Here is a 14,240-nt window from a genome sequence, read left to right on the forward strand (position 1 = left end):
TTCTTCCCCTTCTAGTTTTTCCTCTTTGTACTTTGGTGCTAGAGCAAAGTACAATAAACTAAATACTCTATGGAGCTAGATCTACCTAAGACAGAAGGAGACACTCTGAGCAGATACTGCAGAAGCTAAACTTTCATCAAGGATTCTTGGAAAGCCAGAGACTCAGTTGGCCTAGAACAAGTTGCAGAGCTGGAAATAAGAGCTAGAGAGTCCAAGATTCCCCTCCTCCATCCCATTTCTTGGGGCAAAGCCACTGGAGCAAGATCCAGATGCCTTGTAGGAGGTCTTCTGAGGCAGTTATTTTGGGAGAAAAGGCTCAATTCTTATATCCCTGCCCAGAGCAAGCACTCTGCAGGTCAAGGGACCAGAAACTGAGATGGCAGACAAAGGCTAAAGAGGAAGACATGCTTTGTTACCATCCTTCAAACCACCAGACTGTGCCCTCTGGTTGCTCTCAATCTGGGCCTTACCTCAAGGGCAGAAGAGCACCTCACCTACAGCCTTGTTGGGATCTTTCAGCTCCCTAGTAGCTGAATCACACACACACTGGTGGGTGAGAGTCTCTGAGCCAGGGTCCAAGCCCTGTTTACCAGCTCCATTATCAAACTTGCTCTTTCAACTTGTCCAGCCTCCCCCGTCAGAAACTACTACACCAAAACCACAGAAAGAAAAATTCCCAAATTCTATAAAGCTAGGCTGATCAGGATTCCCCAAGCCACAGACAAAATTGGGGCACACTGCACAAGCACACTGCAGGTTCTGACAGATGGAGGCTGTCTCAATGGAAGAAGAATGCTGTTCAGTTTGTTCCCACCAAGATATCACTTCACCCCCTCCCTGATGCAGCCAAAAGTTAGGGTGAAAAAAATTGTTTTTTCAGGACCGGCAGAGCTTCTGGCACTAAAGCTAGGCAGTAAAATGGCACAGTTAATCTTAAGGAGATGGGACTGACTAGAAAGGAATTTGAAACCAGGAGTTTTTCTAATAAATAATCTCATAGCTGGACGAGGCTAGGCTCTACATGTCTGCTGTGGACATGTTTCCGAGGCATTTGCAGGAAATTGGGATTCTGTTCTTTCTTTGTTCCCTCCCCAAAAGCATCTCTCCAAGTCCTGCTAGGCTCTAGTCCCCTTTTTCTAGAGTTATTGGTGCCTGGGCCTTTAAAGGGTGGGCTCTGGAGCTCAGTGGGTGCTCAGTGATACAGGGGTTGCTAGGATACCAATAGAGGGCATTTTCTTTAATTCTTTGATGGGGATCCAGGAGCCAAAATCCCTAAGCTGGGATTTTGCCCCTCCTACACGGCAAAAGCTTATCCTCTACTCAAAGGGGCCAGAGAGGAGGGAAGGGAATGGAGGAGCTTTATTGGGAAAAGTTGGGACAAATCAGAGAGGAAAAGTCCTCTTCTCTTTTTTACTTCTCACCCATTTACAGTGGGGAGGTGGGAGGAGGAGGTGGTGTCAGGGGTGGGAAGAAAGGAAGAAGGAGAAAGATTAAGAGAGAAGGCAGAGGAGGAAGGAAAAAAGAAGACAAGTCAAAATGCATAGGGTTCCGCTTCTCTGGGCTGCATTTCTCATTTTCTCCCACTCTTTTCTCTTTTTGTTAGAGAAAAATATCCTCACAAGTCTGAAGCAGAAATGCCAAACCTTTAGGATTCACACAAGTAAAAAGTCACACTGCTACCTTTTGTTCTCTACTCTCAAATTCCCTTCTGGTTGCTAGATGGTGGCCTGCCATCTGGCTAGCAACATCCCTTTATTTGCCTGGAGACAATTTTAAAAGCGCTAATCCATTTCAACAGCTAAATTACTAATGGAAGGGCTCATTCAAGACACCTCCTTGGCCTGAGAGGTTTTAGGTGGTGAAAAGAGGACTGGCATGGGTGATACCCATCCATCCCAGCATTTGTGAGATCCTTATAGGTCCTAGCACAAGGAGGCTATTCAGAACTGTGGAACTCAATACTGTCTTTCTTCATTCCTACCACCACACCCCGCATCCACACACAGGAGTGTGCTCCCCCCCACACACCCCCATGAACATACTGCCACACACCCTACACACACACATACATTCCCAGAGGCTTTCTGCCAAAGGTCTGTCAGGCTCACAGAGGAGAAGGCATTTCGTGACACTATTTAAGTCATAAACCTAGATCAAAGACTAGTCTCAGAGACCCCTTCTCCCCTCGGGGGGAAAAAAAGTCAAAAAGCATTCCCTTATTGCTGTCCCAGTTTCCTTCCCAAATAACTAGGCAAAAAAAACCCCTTCGCTTAAACTTGTTATCCAGGCTCTAGTACCAGATATCCTTCCCCTCCTCCCATCACCCTTTGATTAACATTTTCTTTTCCTTTTCACTTGTCTTTCCAGCTCATCCCCCCCACCCCCCACAACTTCAAGTGTCTAGGGGTCATAAAATCATAAAATGCAAGAACTTGGAAGTCACCTAGTGGAGCCATCAAAAAATGCCAATGTTACTGGGAATCCCAAACCCACCGAGGAGGAAAAAAATTGTCCAAGGTCAAACAGCTGCTGAATGGAAAAAACAAAAAACAAAACAAAACAAAACAAAACAAAAACAGGTCTGCAGCTGCCCAGCATAGAGCCATTCCCCACTCTCCAACACTGTATCAAAACAAAGTGCCCAGAAAAGATATAAGCTTACTTCAAATAATACAATGAAGCTAAGGGGGGAAAAAAACTCACTAAATTATCTTTGCAAAGAAATAGGTTCTCAGTTCCATCCAGGGGGTCTCCACAAACGGACCAAAGAGTAATTAATAAGAATCAATGCCAGCAAACCTCCCAGATCATGTTTACACCATGGTACTAATCTCACAAAAACCTCAGCTTCTCACCCACACCAAGTCAAGGATAGCATGCTTTGAGGCCCAAAACACCCTCTGACGCCATTAAATAATACTCTCTGGGTCCTGTGGCCAAGACAATTTCAAAGGCCCCCTTCAAAGCCCCTCTCCTTTCATAATCACTTCCAAAGAGACTGAACAACCGGACATGGAACTTGACAGCATAATGCCAGCAGATTGGCACATCAGACATGAACAGCCACCCACATGGGTGGAGGGGGAGCATGTGTGTAGATGTGTATGTGCCCTGATTCACTGCTATAATACATGAGCCATAAATGGCATTATTTCAAGCCAGGTAAGCAATGGAATGGGGAAAGCCTGCCTACATTAACAGGGGAGAAAGAAAATCAAAACGCAAAAAAACAAGTATTATACAGACTGGCGTGAGACATTTTTTTTTCCTGGCTCTGCCAAGAGCTTTCTCAGAGGAAACAGAAATATAAAAATAATAGCAATAGCAATAACAACAGAAACCACCACCACCATCTGATACAGACAAGCAGTCATATCTCAAACTGGAATGTTGCTTCCAGCTCATGTTTTCCATGCTCTCATCCCTTTCCTTCTAGACGTTTTTGGGTTTTGGTGGTCAAATTTAGCACCAAAATTTGATAACTCTTAATTTAGCACATTACAGACTTTCAGTTTGTTACGGGAATGTTTCAATTACAGAGACCTCTGATCTTAAAGTAACAAACAGGGGAGCAAACAATAGCATCACCACTTTCTCATCAGCCTTATCAAGTTACATTTAAAATGTAGTTCAAGAACATCATTGCAAACGAGATTATCCCAAAGGAGCCATATCCAAATACTATTATTCCCAAGGTGGATAAAGAGCTGGTTTTTCTTTCTTGTGGTTTTTTTTTTTTTTTTTTGATGAGACAAACAAAATCCCCAAACTCAAATCCAGGGGTACAATCTTTGGGAAAGGGAGCCCAAATAGCTCCTGTCAAAGTCCTCTCTTGCCAGTTCAAAAAATCAGAGAATGCTTTCACATACTATTTCATGATTCCAAGGAAACTGACATTATAAATATCTTAAAGCTTTAAGGTTCAAGAAGTGTTTTAAATGTGGCTTCTTTCAAAATTGAAAATTGTGAACCCTGGAGAGCAAATTGAGATTCAAAGGACACAGTCACCAACTGCCAGCACAACACACCCGTGTCACTTCCCAAATTCTTGCTTCTCCTTAGAGACTAAAGAAGCATTTTCCCTAAATCCATTCCTTGCATCGATTATTTTCCCTCTAAATATCCACTGCAAAGACTGTCTTTCCTATGATGTCAAATATTCATCATGCTCTTCCACAAACCCTTTTCCCCTCAAACAAACCCAAATGCACTCCTGATGGCAAAAGAGAAATTTTGACTAAAATTCCCTGATGGAGTTTAAAGGTAGTCTTCAAGGAAATGAGTTAAGACACCACAGACAGCAAAGCCACTGTTTAAGGACGCAGAGCTTGCTCCATGAACGCCACATAGATTAAAAATGCACACACGCATGCACACTTAAATAGAAAGCATTTCTTCATCAATTTCACTCAAGCAATAGGCAACTATACGCGCAGGCATTCTTAAAAGACAAGACACGACAAAAGATTTAGGGAGAGATAATATACCAACGTCATACATATCACAGCGAGGCCATGTTGAAGCTCAAAACGTTTTCCCCCCTGAGTAAGAAAGCTTGTTCTCTCTCTCTCTTTCCCTGTCTCTGTCTGTGATTTTTTTTTTTCTCGGTGGCTCTCGGGATGAAATCAAAGCGAGAGTTCGCGACAGCTCAGGTGGCTGGACTCCATTCAGCGCGTTCCCAGGAAAAACATGAGTATGACATTGACAAGCAGGAGGACTACAATCACGGCAAAAACGACTACAGTTTGCACATCCAGGGTCATGGTGCAATGCAGAACACTGTAGTGTTCCAGGTGGGGGGCCGGCAGATTGGGAGATGTCAGTCTCTGTTCTGTCAGACTGTCCATACAGCCACCATGCTAGAAAGGAGAGGAGGAAGTAGGGTGGTTAGAGAAGGGCTGGGTTTGGCGCCCGAGTTTAGTCGGGGGAGGGGAGGGGGATGGGGACGGGGTGCTTAGTTCCCCCCTTCTCAGGATTGGGCTGATCTTTTGTCCCTAGCTGAGAAATCTTAGCTTGCGCTGAAGTCGGCAGAGTCCAGCATTCTCTCTCGGGCGCCACGGGAAAGGCAAAATCCTAGCTTTCAAAGGGAAAGGCGGGGGGAACCTGTGAGTGGTTCTCCGGCGCCTGCTCAGTCTGTCCGGGCGTGCGTCCGTCCGCCTGCCTGGCTACCGGTCAGTCTCAGTCTCCCCTACTCCCTTTACTTCGCTCGTTTTCCTAAGCTTGCTCGCTCTCTTCGCTGGGCTCCCGGCTGCCAGACACTCGTTCGATCCCTCCCTCGCTGGCCCTATCCCTCTTCTCTCCCCATCCCCCGCTCAGCCCATAGGCTGCCTTTTTATTCACCGAGCGACTGCGGGCGCTTGCGTGAGGCGCGGCCAGAGCCACTGACATACCCGCCGACCAATAACAGATGCCGCAGTAGCACGTTCGCTGCCCAGGGGCGGGACTTGCGCTGGCGTGCTAGCCGCGACCGCCAATCAGAGCCTCAAGGCTCCCAAGCAAGCTCGCTCTCCCCAGACCTGCGAGAGTCACCAGCCACCAGTTCTGGTTTGGGGGTGGGGAGCTTCCTGGGGGCGGATAGAGGGGGTATATAAGGAGATGGGGAGGAAAAGGACTGGGAAAGAGGGAGGGAAGGGACCCAATAGGATGCAGGGGGAGGAGATCACGTGAAGAGGGAGAAAAAGAAGAAAAGACGAGGAGGAAGGAGAAGAGAGGGAAGATAATGAAGAAAGAGAATTGTGGGGAAAGGCAGTAAAAAGGATGGGGAGGAGAAAGAAGGAATAGGGGGGAAAACGGATAGGTAGCTGTGGAGAATGCATGTGCCTAGCAGCCACTTTGTTTGGAGCCTGGGCCAAGGAGGAAGCAAAGGTGCTTTTGGCCACTGCCTAAGAATTTACAGGCAACCCACAATTAGCTATAAAAAGCCAACAAACCAGTGTTGTGGACAGAATCACAGGGACACACGACAGAATTTCCAAAATCCAATTCTATTTGGCTTTCCCTGATACCACTGCCCTTACCTGGTCAGATTTCCTTTCTTGATTATAGTTTCTTCAGACTAGGACAGTTAGCTTGCAATTTTCCAGCATTCTGGGTACTATGAAGGGAAGCCAGCATAGGGTTAAACATTCGCCATGGAAAATCCTCTACAGAACTTGCAATCTGCTTCTAATCATTGCCCTGCTCTGTGACCTGGTATCTAGAGCTAAGGAGGGAAAAGCCATGGAGTGGAGACCAGGAGGTTTCAAATTTACTCTCAGCCCTACCTCAAACTTGCTGTATGACTTTTGGGCAATTCCCTTTTCCTCTCAGGAGTCTGTCTTCTGTCTCCCTCCTGTCAATGAGGACTTAGACTTATCTGAGAATTTGGTTAAACCTCAGAACACTCACCTCAGAAAAAAACAATTTCAGTGGTTCCCTGGGCCTTCAAACCAAGGATTCCCTTATACAGGAGATCTCTCAGAGCCTTTTTGCTCTTATATTATAGGATTATATGACTGAACAGATAGGTATATACCTAAGAAAAATGAAAACACGCCCACACAAAAACTTATACATGAATGCTTATAACAGCATTATTCACAATAGCCAGAAGATGGAAACAATTCAAATGTCCAACAACTGATGAATGGGTAAACAAAATGTGGTATATACATACAATGAAGTATTATTTAACCATAAAAAGGAATGAACTACTGATACATGCTACAACATAGATGAGCTTTGAAAACATGCTAAGTGAAAGACGTGAGAAAAAGGCTTTTGTATGATTCCATTTATAGAAAATGTTCATATAGTTAGCATAAATACTGTTTCATGATGCTTTTGTTTCAGTTATATATAAATATAAATGTACTGGCCTGTAATGTGAAATGTGTTTCTTATAGCAAGTAATAGTCAAAACGGTTTGAAAACTACTCTTCTAGATTATGTTGAGACAGATACTGGTGATCAGGACAGTACCATAATATAAACAACTACAGTCTTTCTCCTAGTCTTTGAAAGTTCAGTCTTATCCTGTCTCTATTTCCTCATTATCTTTTGACCCCTCAACCCACTGCATCCTGGCTTTACCCTCATTGTCCTATAGAAAACTGAAACCTCTTGTGAATAGGAAAAAAAAAACAACCAACTTGTTACTAAATCTCATGGCCAAGTTTCAATCTTTACCTTTCGTAACTTTTCTCCCATTTGACTCCACTGATGCCTTCCTCAATCCTGAAATGCTCCTTTTCCTTGGGAACACCATCCACATGACCTGTATGTTTATGCTGTCTTCACTTCCTGCATGGGTTCTTCTTCATCCAGTCATTAATGCCATGATTTCTGAGTTCTGATTGCAGTCCCCTTTTCTTCTCATTCTGCATTTGCACTGAATGGGCTCATCTACTTCCAAGGCTTGAACTACCATCTACATTGCACATTGATGCACCTCCTTTCAACAAAATTACACCACCACTGGGAAACAAAACAGACATAGGACCTTGCTTGCACGTAAGCAGAGAGCTGCTGATGACTCCAAGGTAGCTCTCCTGGACCCCAGAATGAAAGTTCTACTGCTTTCTGGATATCTCCTCCTTAGTATCTCACAAGCATATCAAACTTAAAAAGTCCCAAATTGAAGTCATCTCCTCCCACTCTTGCTGGTTTCCTTCTTCCCCTGAGTCCTTTGTCTCTTGGGAATGGCAGTCACACACTGAACTTGCCAGAAACCAAGAAAATATCTACAAGTTTTTTCTCTCCCTCACCTCACTGGTGGCCAACAAGTCTTTTAGTTCTGTTGATCCTCTTCCTCCTTAATCTCTCTCATTTGTCCCTTTCTCTCTTCCTGCTGTCACTACTTTTAATCAGTTCCTCATCATCTCTGATCCATCACAATTCATTACCAGTTATCTTATGCTGCTCTCCCTCCCCAATTAAGCCTCTACTCTTCTGCCCAAATTCTTTCCTCAAAAGCAGTTTTGCTCTTGTCAATCTTGTGGTAGATACTCTGGATTGGTTTTTAAGGATCCACTCCTTCTAGCCTGCCTTCCTATATTGCTGAAAAGCTAAAAACCAAAAAAACTACAACAACAATAAACTGGCATTTCCAAGATTCCTTTGCAGCCAGTGTTCTGGATATGACATAGTGATGCCAATCATATGCACATGCACAGTATTTAGAAGGAGGTGGTTGGTGAGCCAGAAGTCATGCCTCTGTTGCTTCTGTTGGAAAGCACAATGGTGAAAGTGTTGGGGTTTTTTTGTGTGTGTTACCGTAGGTTCCAGTGTCTAGCCATTGGCTTTGTGCATTCTGAGAGCCAGAGAATGGGACTTTTTTTTTTTTTTTGTCACTGAGGATCTGGTAGGCATAGTGATACTCTAGCCAACAGATGGTTAGAGCTGTGGCAGCTTCCTCATTCCTAAATTGCAGACAAGGCAGCATGCTCCTAGAGCCCCTGACGCCTCATCTTCCTGCTTGTCAGAGAGAGCAGCTACCCTGACATTGTTCTTGGAGGCATAGCCTAAAGCTTGCCCCTCCAGCCCTCCCACCAATGTTGTAAGCACTTTATTTTCTATATTAAAACTCCTTCTGCTGAAAAGAACTACAGTGGTTTATTTTTGCAGCTGAAACCTGACTTATATAACGCCTCTGTTCAAAGGCCTTCAATAGCTCCTCGGCGCATTTAAGGCAAATTCTGTAGTGTGGCATAAAATGTCCTGCCAATCTGATGTCCTTCGGCCTCTGTATCCTCAGCTCTTACCAGTGCCCTCTCATTCTCTGTTCTCTAGCTACATAGAACCTACAGTAGTTCTCATAACTCACGAGGTTCTCTTGCCTCAGGGCCTATATAAACTGCTGCTTTATTTTTCCAGCTCCCCATCTCAAAGCTCAGCTGAGGTGCCACCACCTCCAGAAGGCTTTCTCTAATGTTCTCTTCCTCAACAATATTCTGAATGATAGTCCTATCCCATAGGATCCTACATTTAGCCCTCTTGAAACATTTATTAAACTGTATTGTATTTTTTTCTTGTTTGTATCCTTTACTGGACTGTGAAGCTAGGAGGGCAGAGACCACGACTGTCTTGTTCACTGCTTTCTCCCTTTGTGCCCAGCGCAGTGTCTGACACTTAGCAGGTGCTTCATAACAAACACCTATTGGATGCATGAATGTCTCCTTCATCCACTGGTCTCCACTCAAAGACTCATATCTTCCAACCACAGAAGGCAAGACCTGATGGAACCACAGAGAAAAATCTAAGCCCTTATATTCCAGGTTCACAGAGAAGGGAAGCAACTTGTCTAAGATTATACAGCTAATTGCTGGCAGAGTGGGAACCAAAGCCCTTGTATCTTAAGTCTCAAAAGTACTTTTGAGAGATTTCAGACCCTGGAACACGGTATTTGATACCAGCCCTGTCCGTGTGTGGGTAGCTTTCTGAGTTATGTGACCAATCAACTTTGCTCACAATTTTTTTTAATGGAGTCCTCTACATTTGGAGTAGCAATACCCCTCCCGAGATCTATCCCTTCTTGCTGACAAGTCTCAAGGAATTAGATAATCTCTTGGTCTAGCACAAGTCCAGTTCCATCCTGCCATCCCTTCTGCAACATCCCCACTAATTGGTTATCCAGTCTCAGCTCCAACACCTATAATGATGGGGCAGTTCCTCCCTCCCAAGACAGCCCCTTCATCTTTGGGACAATCTCAGATAGTAGAAAGTTCTTCCATCTCTTTGAGCCAGATGTTGTCACTACTTCTACCACAGCCAGGGCTGAGGAGCTAATCACTCCATGAGAGGGTCTGGGATAATAATGCCCTCAAATTCACACTAGTTCTCAGATCTGAAAGGCAGTTCAATAGATTATGATAATGATAGTTAACACTTACAAACTGCTTACTCTGTGTCAGGCACTGTTTGAAGCCCTGTACATACATAAACTCTTTTAATCCTCACAACAACTCTATGAGGTAGGTACTATTATTGTCCTTATTTTATAGATGAGGAAACTGAGGCAGAATGAAGTTAAATAACTTGCCTAAGGTCACATGGCTAGTAAGATATGGAGCGCAGATGTAAACTCAAATTGTCTAGCTCTAGAGTCTGCTATTAAACACTATTCTATATAAATGCCAATAAGTGACACATGTCCCATCTTTCAATAACATCTGACATGATGTCTCCTAGGTCACAGGGATAAACTGTTTCAGTGTCTTGATCTGGGCCTCAGTGGCCTACCTCCCAAACCCAAGATCCCTAGTTCTCAAACCTTTTCCTTCTGTCAGGGAAAAAAAAAAAAATTCCTGGTTGTCCTTTGCTTCTCATGTTTTGCATAGCTCCCAAAGACCCACTTCTGCCAGGAAGCACTCCCAGGCAAAGTTCCATTTTTTTTGTCCCGATCTCCACTGCTGCTCACTTCCCATCCAACCCCTACCCTAGCTTCCTCATAGTCCCTCATGCTTGCTACAGTCTACAGATACTGAATCCTGTCTGTTTATTGTCTCAGCTACTGATACGACTAGATGCTCTTGCATGTTCATGGGTATCATCTCTATTTAAGACAGGCTGCCTCCTAAGGACAAAAACTCCTGTTTAGTTCAATTATTCAGCACAGAAATCACTACTCCTCCAAAATCAGTTCAATTCAATAAGCCCTTATTCTGACAGCTAAGGGATACAGAGTGGATCTCAGGGATTTTACAGTTTAGTGGGAGAGCTAATCAGTGATGCACATAATTTCAATGTCATACAGTAAGTATCCCAAGCACAATCAGGTGATGAATAAAGTTGTTGATGATTACAGAACAAATAAATAATTTTGTGTTCAAAAGGGAAAAAGAGATCATCTCCTCCCAACCTCCCTGTGTAGGTATCCTCTCTATAGTATATGAAAGGTGAGGGGGAGGAGAAGGAAACACCTACTCACCTACTTTGGGCCCACATGGTGCTAGGCCTTTTAACATATTATTTTACTTAATTATCCCTAGAAGTTTGAGAAGAAGAAATTGTTATCATTATTTTAAAAGAGTAACTATACCTGAGAGTGTTTACATCATTTGCCCATAACCATACAAGTTTGAGGAAGCAGTAGCAGGATTTGAATTGAGATCTCTTTCCAAAGCCACTCTTCCAAAGCAGTTTGTAAGTGTTAACTATCATTATCATAATCTATTGAACTGCCTTTCAGACCTGAGAACTAGTGTGAATTTGAGGGCATTATTATCCCAGACCCTCTCATGGAGTGATTAGCTCCTCAGCCCTGGCTTTCCAAAGCCACAAATCACCCATGGTCATTTGTGCAGGTTACCGCCTGAGACCAAGGGTATGCCTGCCACACCTTTGGCAAGGCTGTTGAAGATTTAAAACTACCAATGCTTTTAAAAATCTACCACTAAAAATAAGTCAGCCGTTTGAGCTTTTGGGAAGACAAGAGACTTGTTTGAGGTCACACAGCTACCAAGAAGCAGAGGCTGGACTTATATCTGCCTAAAATATTACATATTTTTATTGTTTATTGATTTATTGTCTCCTTTATAAAATGTAAGCTCCATGAAAGCACATTGCTTTGTTCATATCTGTATCCTCAGCACCTAAAATACTGCTTAGCACTCAATAAATATATTTTTAATGACTGAATAACTAAATTAATGAATGAATGAGTGAATGAAGAGCAAGGCATAGCCCTGAGGACTCGCAATGTCAAATGTAAAGGAAGTCTTGTTATGGAAAGTATTCTCTGCTACAGCCTGAGAATACCAATCTTCACCCTTCTCCCACCCCAAGGGCCTTCATTAGTAAGTACTCCTCCAAAAGGTACTATAAAGATTACAGTTTGAGAATTTCAAGACCTCTTTAGTTTTCTGTTCTCCGATGACATAGTTGCCACCCTAAACCACCACCCAGAAACTTTTCCCTCAAGAAAAACTGCCTATACCACCCTCCTGTGGCTAATGACTGAATAAATACCTGAGTAAATACCCAGGAAACAGCAGTTTCCTTCTGTTCCTTCACATGAATCTATTTTGGGCCTATTTCACATTTATTTTAGGCCTCTTTCAGTTCTATTTCAAGCAAGCTAGTAGGCCAGACCATCTGGCTCTACTCAGGGTAGAGAGAGAACTGGTTGGAAAAGAGCAGCAAAGGTCTAAAAGCCCCTTTAGAGGAAGTACAATGGTTTTCTATCAAGCTCAGGATCTTTCTGGGGCAGCTAAAGTCAATCATGCATCAGTTCAAGACTGTGGTGGGGAGTGAACATTTCTCTCAGTATCAGAACCCAGTGTTTAGTTGTAGAGCCTAATCTCCTGGATAATTCCACTCCTGAGCCTCATAACTCATTCAGTCAGCTAAGCCCCTCTGACCTCCATGTCCAGGTGTATTTGTTTACAAGCTTTATTTGAACTGCAAGCCATTGGACATTCGGAACACTAATCACTCATCATCAAATTAAGCATGGAGCTTTGCTTATAAGAGGTACTCAACAAGAATCACATAGATGGGCAGGTAGGTAGCCAGGATATGGTAATATGTTGAAATTGCACAACAAGAAAGGAGGTAAGTATAGCTGGGGAGTTTGTAAGAGGCTAGATTATATGTCGGAGGGAGACTAAGGAATTCACTTTGAGGAGCTGTATTTTCTGTAGAAGGCCAAGATAGTCTAGCAATGAGATTCTAAGTGAAGATGTTAAGAAAGGGCTGGACATCCCCAAATATTGGTAAAGAAGAGAAGAGTGCAGGACACATAAATAGATGGGGGCTTATAGAAATTCATGAGGGCCTAGCTAAGACTGCTGAAGCTCTCTGTGGACTGATAGGGAGAGATTTTGAAGATATGCAATGTGGAAAAAGCAAGATGCAAAATACTGTTGACCCTTGAACAACACAGGTTTGAACTGCACAGGTCCACTTATACCGGGACTTTTTTCAATAAAAGTTAATACCAAGTATACCTGCCTCTCCTGCCTCCCATTCTACCTCCTTAACTTCGTCTGCCTCTGCTATCCCTGAGACAGCAAGACCAACCCCTCCTCTTCCTTCTCCTCTTAAGCCCACTCAATGTGAAAACACTGAGAATGAAGATCTTTGTGGTGATCTACTTCCACATAATGAATAGTAAATATATTTTCACTTTCTTAGGATTTTATTAATAACATTTTATTTTCTCTAGCTACTTTATTGTAATAATACAGTATATAAAACATATACAAAATATGTGTCAATCAACTGTGTTTGTTACAGATAAGGCTTCCAGTCAACAGTAGGCTATTAGTAGTTAAGTTTTTTAGGGAGTGAAAAGTTACACGTTGATTTTCAACTGCATGGAGGGTGGGATTTGGGGCCCCTAATCCCCATGTTGTTAAAGGGTCAAATTTAGTATTATGATGTGTGATCTTTTAGGTAAAGAAGAGGGGAAAAATATATTTGGATTTGCTTATATCTGCATAAAGAAACTCTGGAAGGATACATAGAAAGCCATTAAGTTTGTGATCTCTGATGGGTAGATAGAGAGACAGACTGTACACATTTTTATAGTTTGATTTTTTAGCATATAAATATATTATGTATTAATATATTAAATTTAAAAATGTTAAATCCATTATGTGATCTTAATAAGTTCTCTCTCTCTCTCTCTCTCTTTCTTCACCCCCTCCCTCCACCCCGTGCTTCAGTTTATCAAGCTAGGAAGATCCTAAGAGTTAGAAGTAGTATATAGCCTAATGGCTAAGAATACAGGCTCTAGAACCAGCCTACTGAGATCCAACCTTAGTTCTTCCAGTTGCTAGTTGTGAGAACTTGAACAACTTATTTAATGTCATCGAGCCTCACTTTACTCATCTTTAAATCAGGTAGAATGGTATAATGTCATGTTACTCATGCTGCCCCTCATTTCGAGCAAACCCCTGACTCTCAGTCACCTAGTTTCCTCATTTGCAAAACAGGGGTAGGTTTTCATGAGGATTTAATAAGTGAAAAGCTGTAAAGTACTTAGAACAATGTCCAGCACATAGTAATGCTCAGTAAATGACAATAAATACTATTATTTGAGGGTGTGATTATATGTGCCTAGCTTTAGGCAAATCATAACCTCTCTGAGCCTCAGTTTCCTCATCTATAAATAGAAGACATAATACCTGTCAAAGAGATGATGAGATCATGGATTTGAAAGTACTCTATGGAATGAAAAATTCAGTTAGTAGGTCAAAAATTGTCATAGTTCAACTTACAGAATGGAGGAACATTGTTGCAATGAATCCATCTGACAA

General features: G+C 42.8%; 2 protein-coding genes and 1 long non-coding RNA gene across 16 annotated transcripts in view; 1 reads left to right on the forward strand and 2 right to left on the reverse strand.

Moving 5' to 3' along the window:
* The window catches only part of ARHGEF9 (Cdc42 guanine nucleotide exchange factor 9), a 149,461-nt gene that overhangs the window by 113,672 nt on the left and 21,549 nt on the right, over positions 1-14,240 (reverse strand). Inside the window, exon 1 of one of the 14 annotated variants that reach the window (XM_031005848.3) lies at positions 5,104-5,129. The exons of 7 other annotated variants lie outside the window; for them this stretch is intronic. Coding sequence is in view for 5 of the 7 variants with exons in the window: in XM_055376959.2 (XP_055232934.1) it covers positions 4,488-4,496 (9 nt within the window). In the remaining 2 variants the exon portion in view is untranslated. Of the gene's footprint in view, positions 1-4,487; positions 5,130-14,240 lie in introns of those variants that run through there. 6 more of the 14 variants (XM_055376959.2, XM_055376963.2, XM_055376960.2 and 3 more) reach the window with 6 other exon arrangements.
* The window catches only part of LOC134757911 (uncharacterized), a 280,826-nt gene that overhangs the window by 95,687 nt on the left and 170,899 nt on the right, over positions 1-14,240 (forward strand). The window lies entirely within an intron of this gene.
* LOC129530156 (uncharacterized) lies at positions 4,668-4,847 on the reverse strand. Its single transcript, XM_055376967.1, has one exon. It carries the CDS (start codon positions 4,845-4,847, stop codon positions 4,668-4,670), a length of 180 nt encoding a protein of 59 aa, XP_055232942.1.

This window comes from Gorilla gorilla, chromosome X (genome assembly GCF_029281585.2).
Source record: "Gorilla gorilla gorilla isolate KB3781 chromosome X, NHGRI_mGorGor1-v2.1_pri, whole genome shotgun sequence".
NCBI classification, from domain to species: Eukaryota; Metazoa; Chordata; class Mammalia; order Primates; family Hominidae; genus Gorilla; species Gorilla gorilla.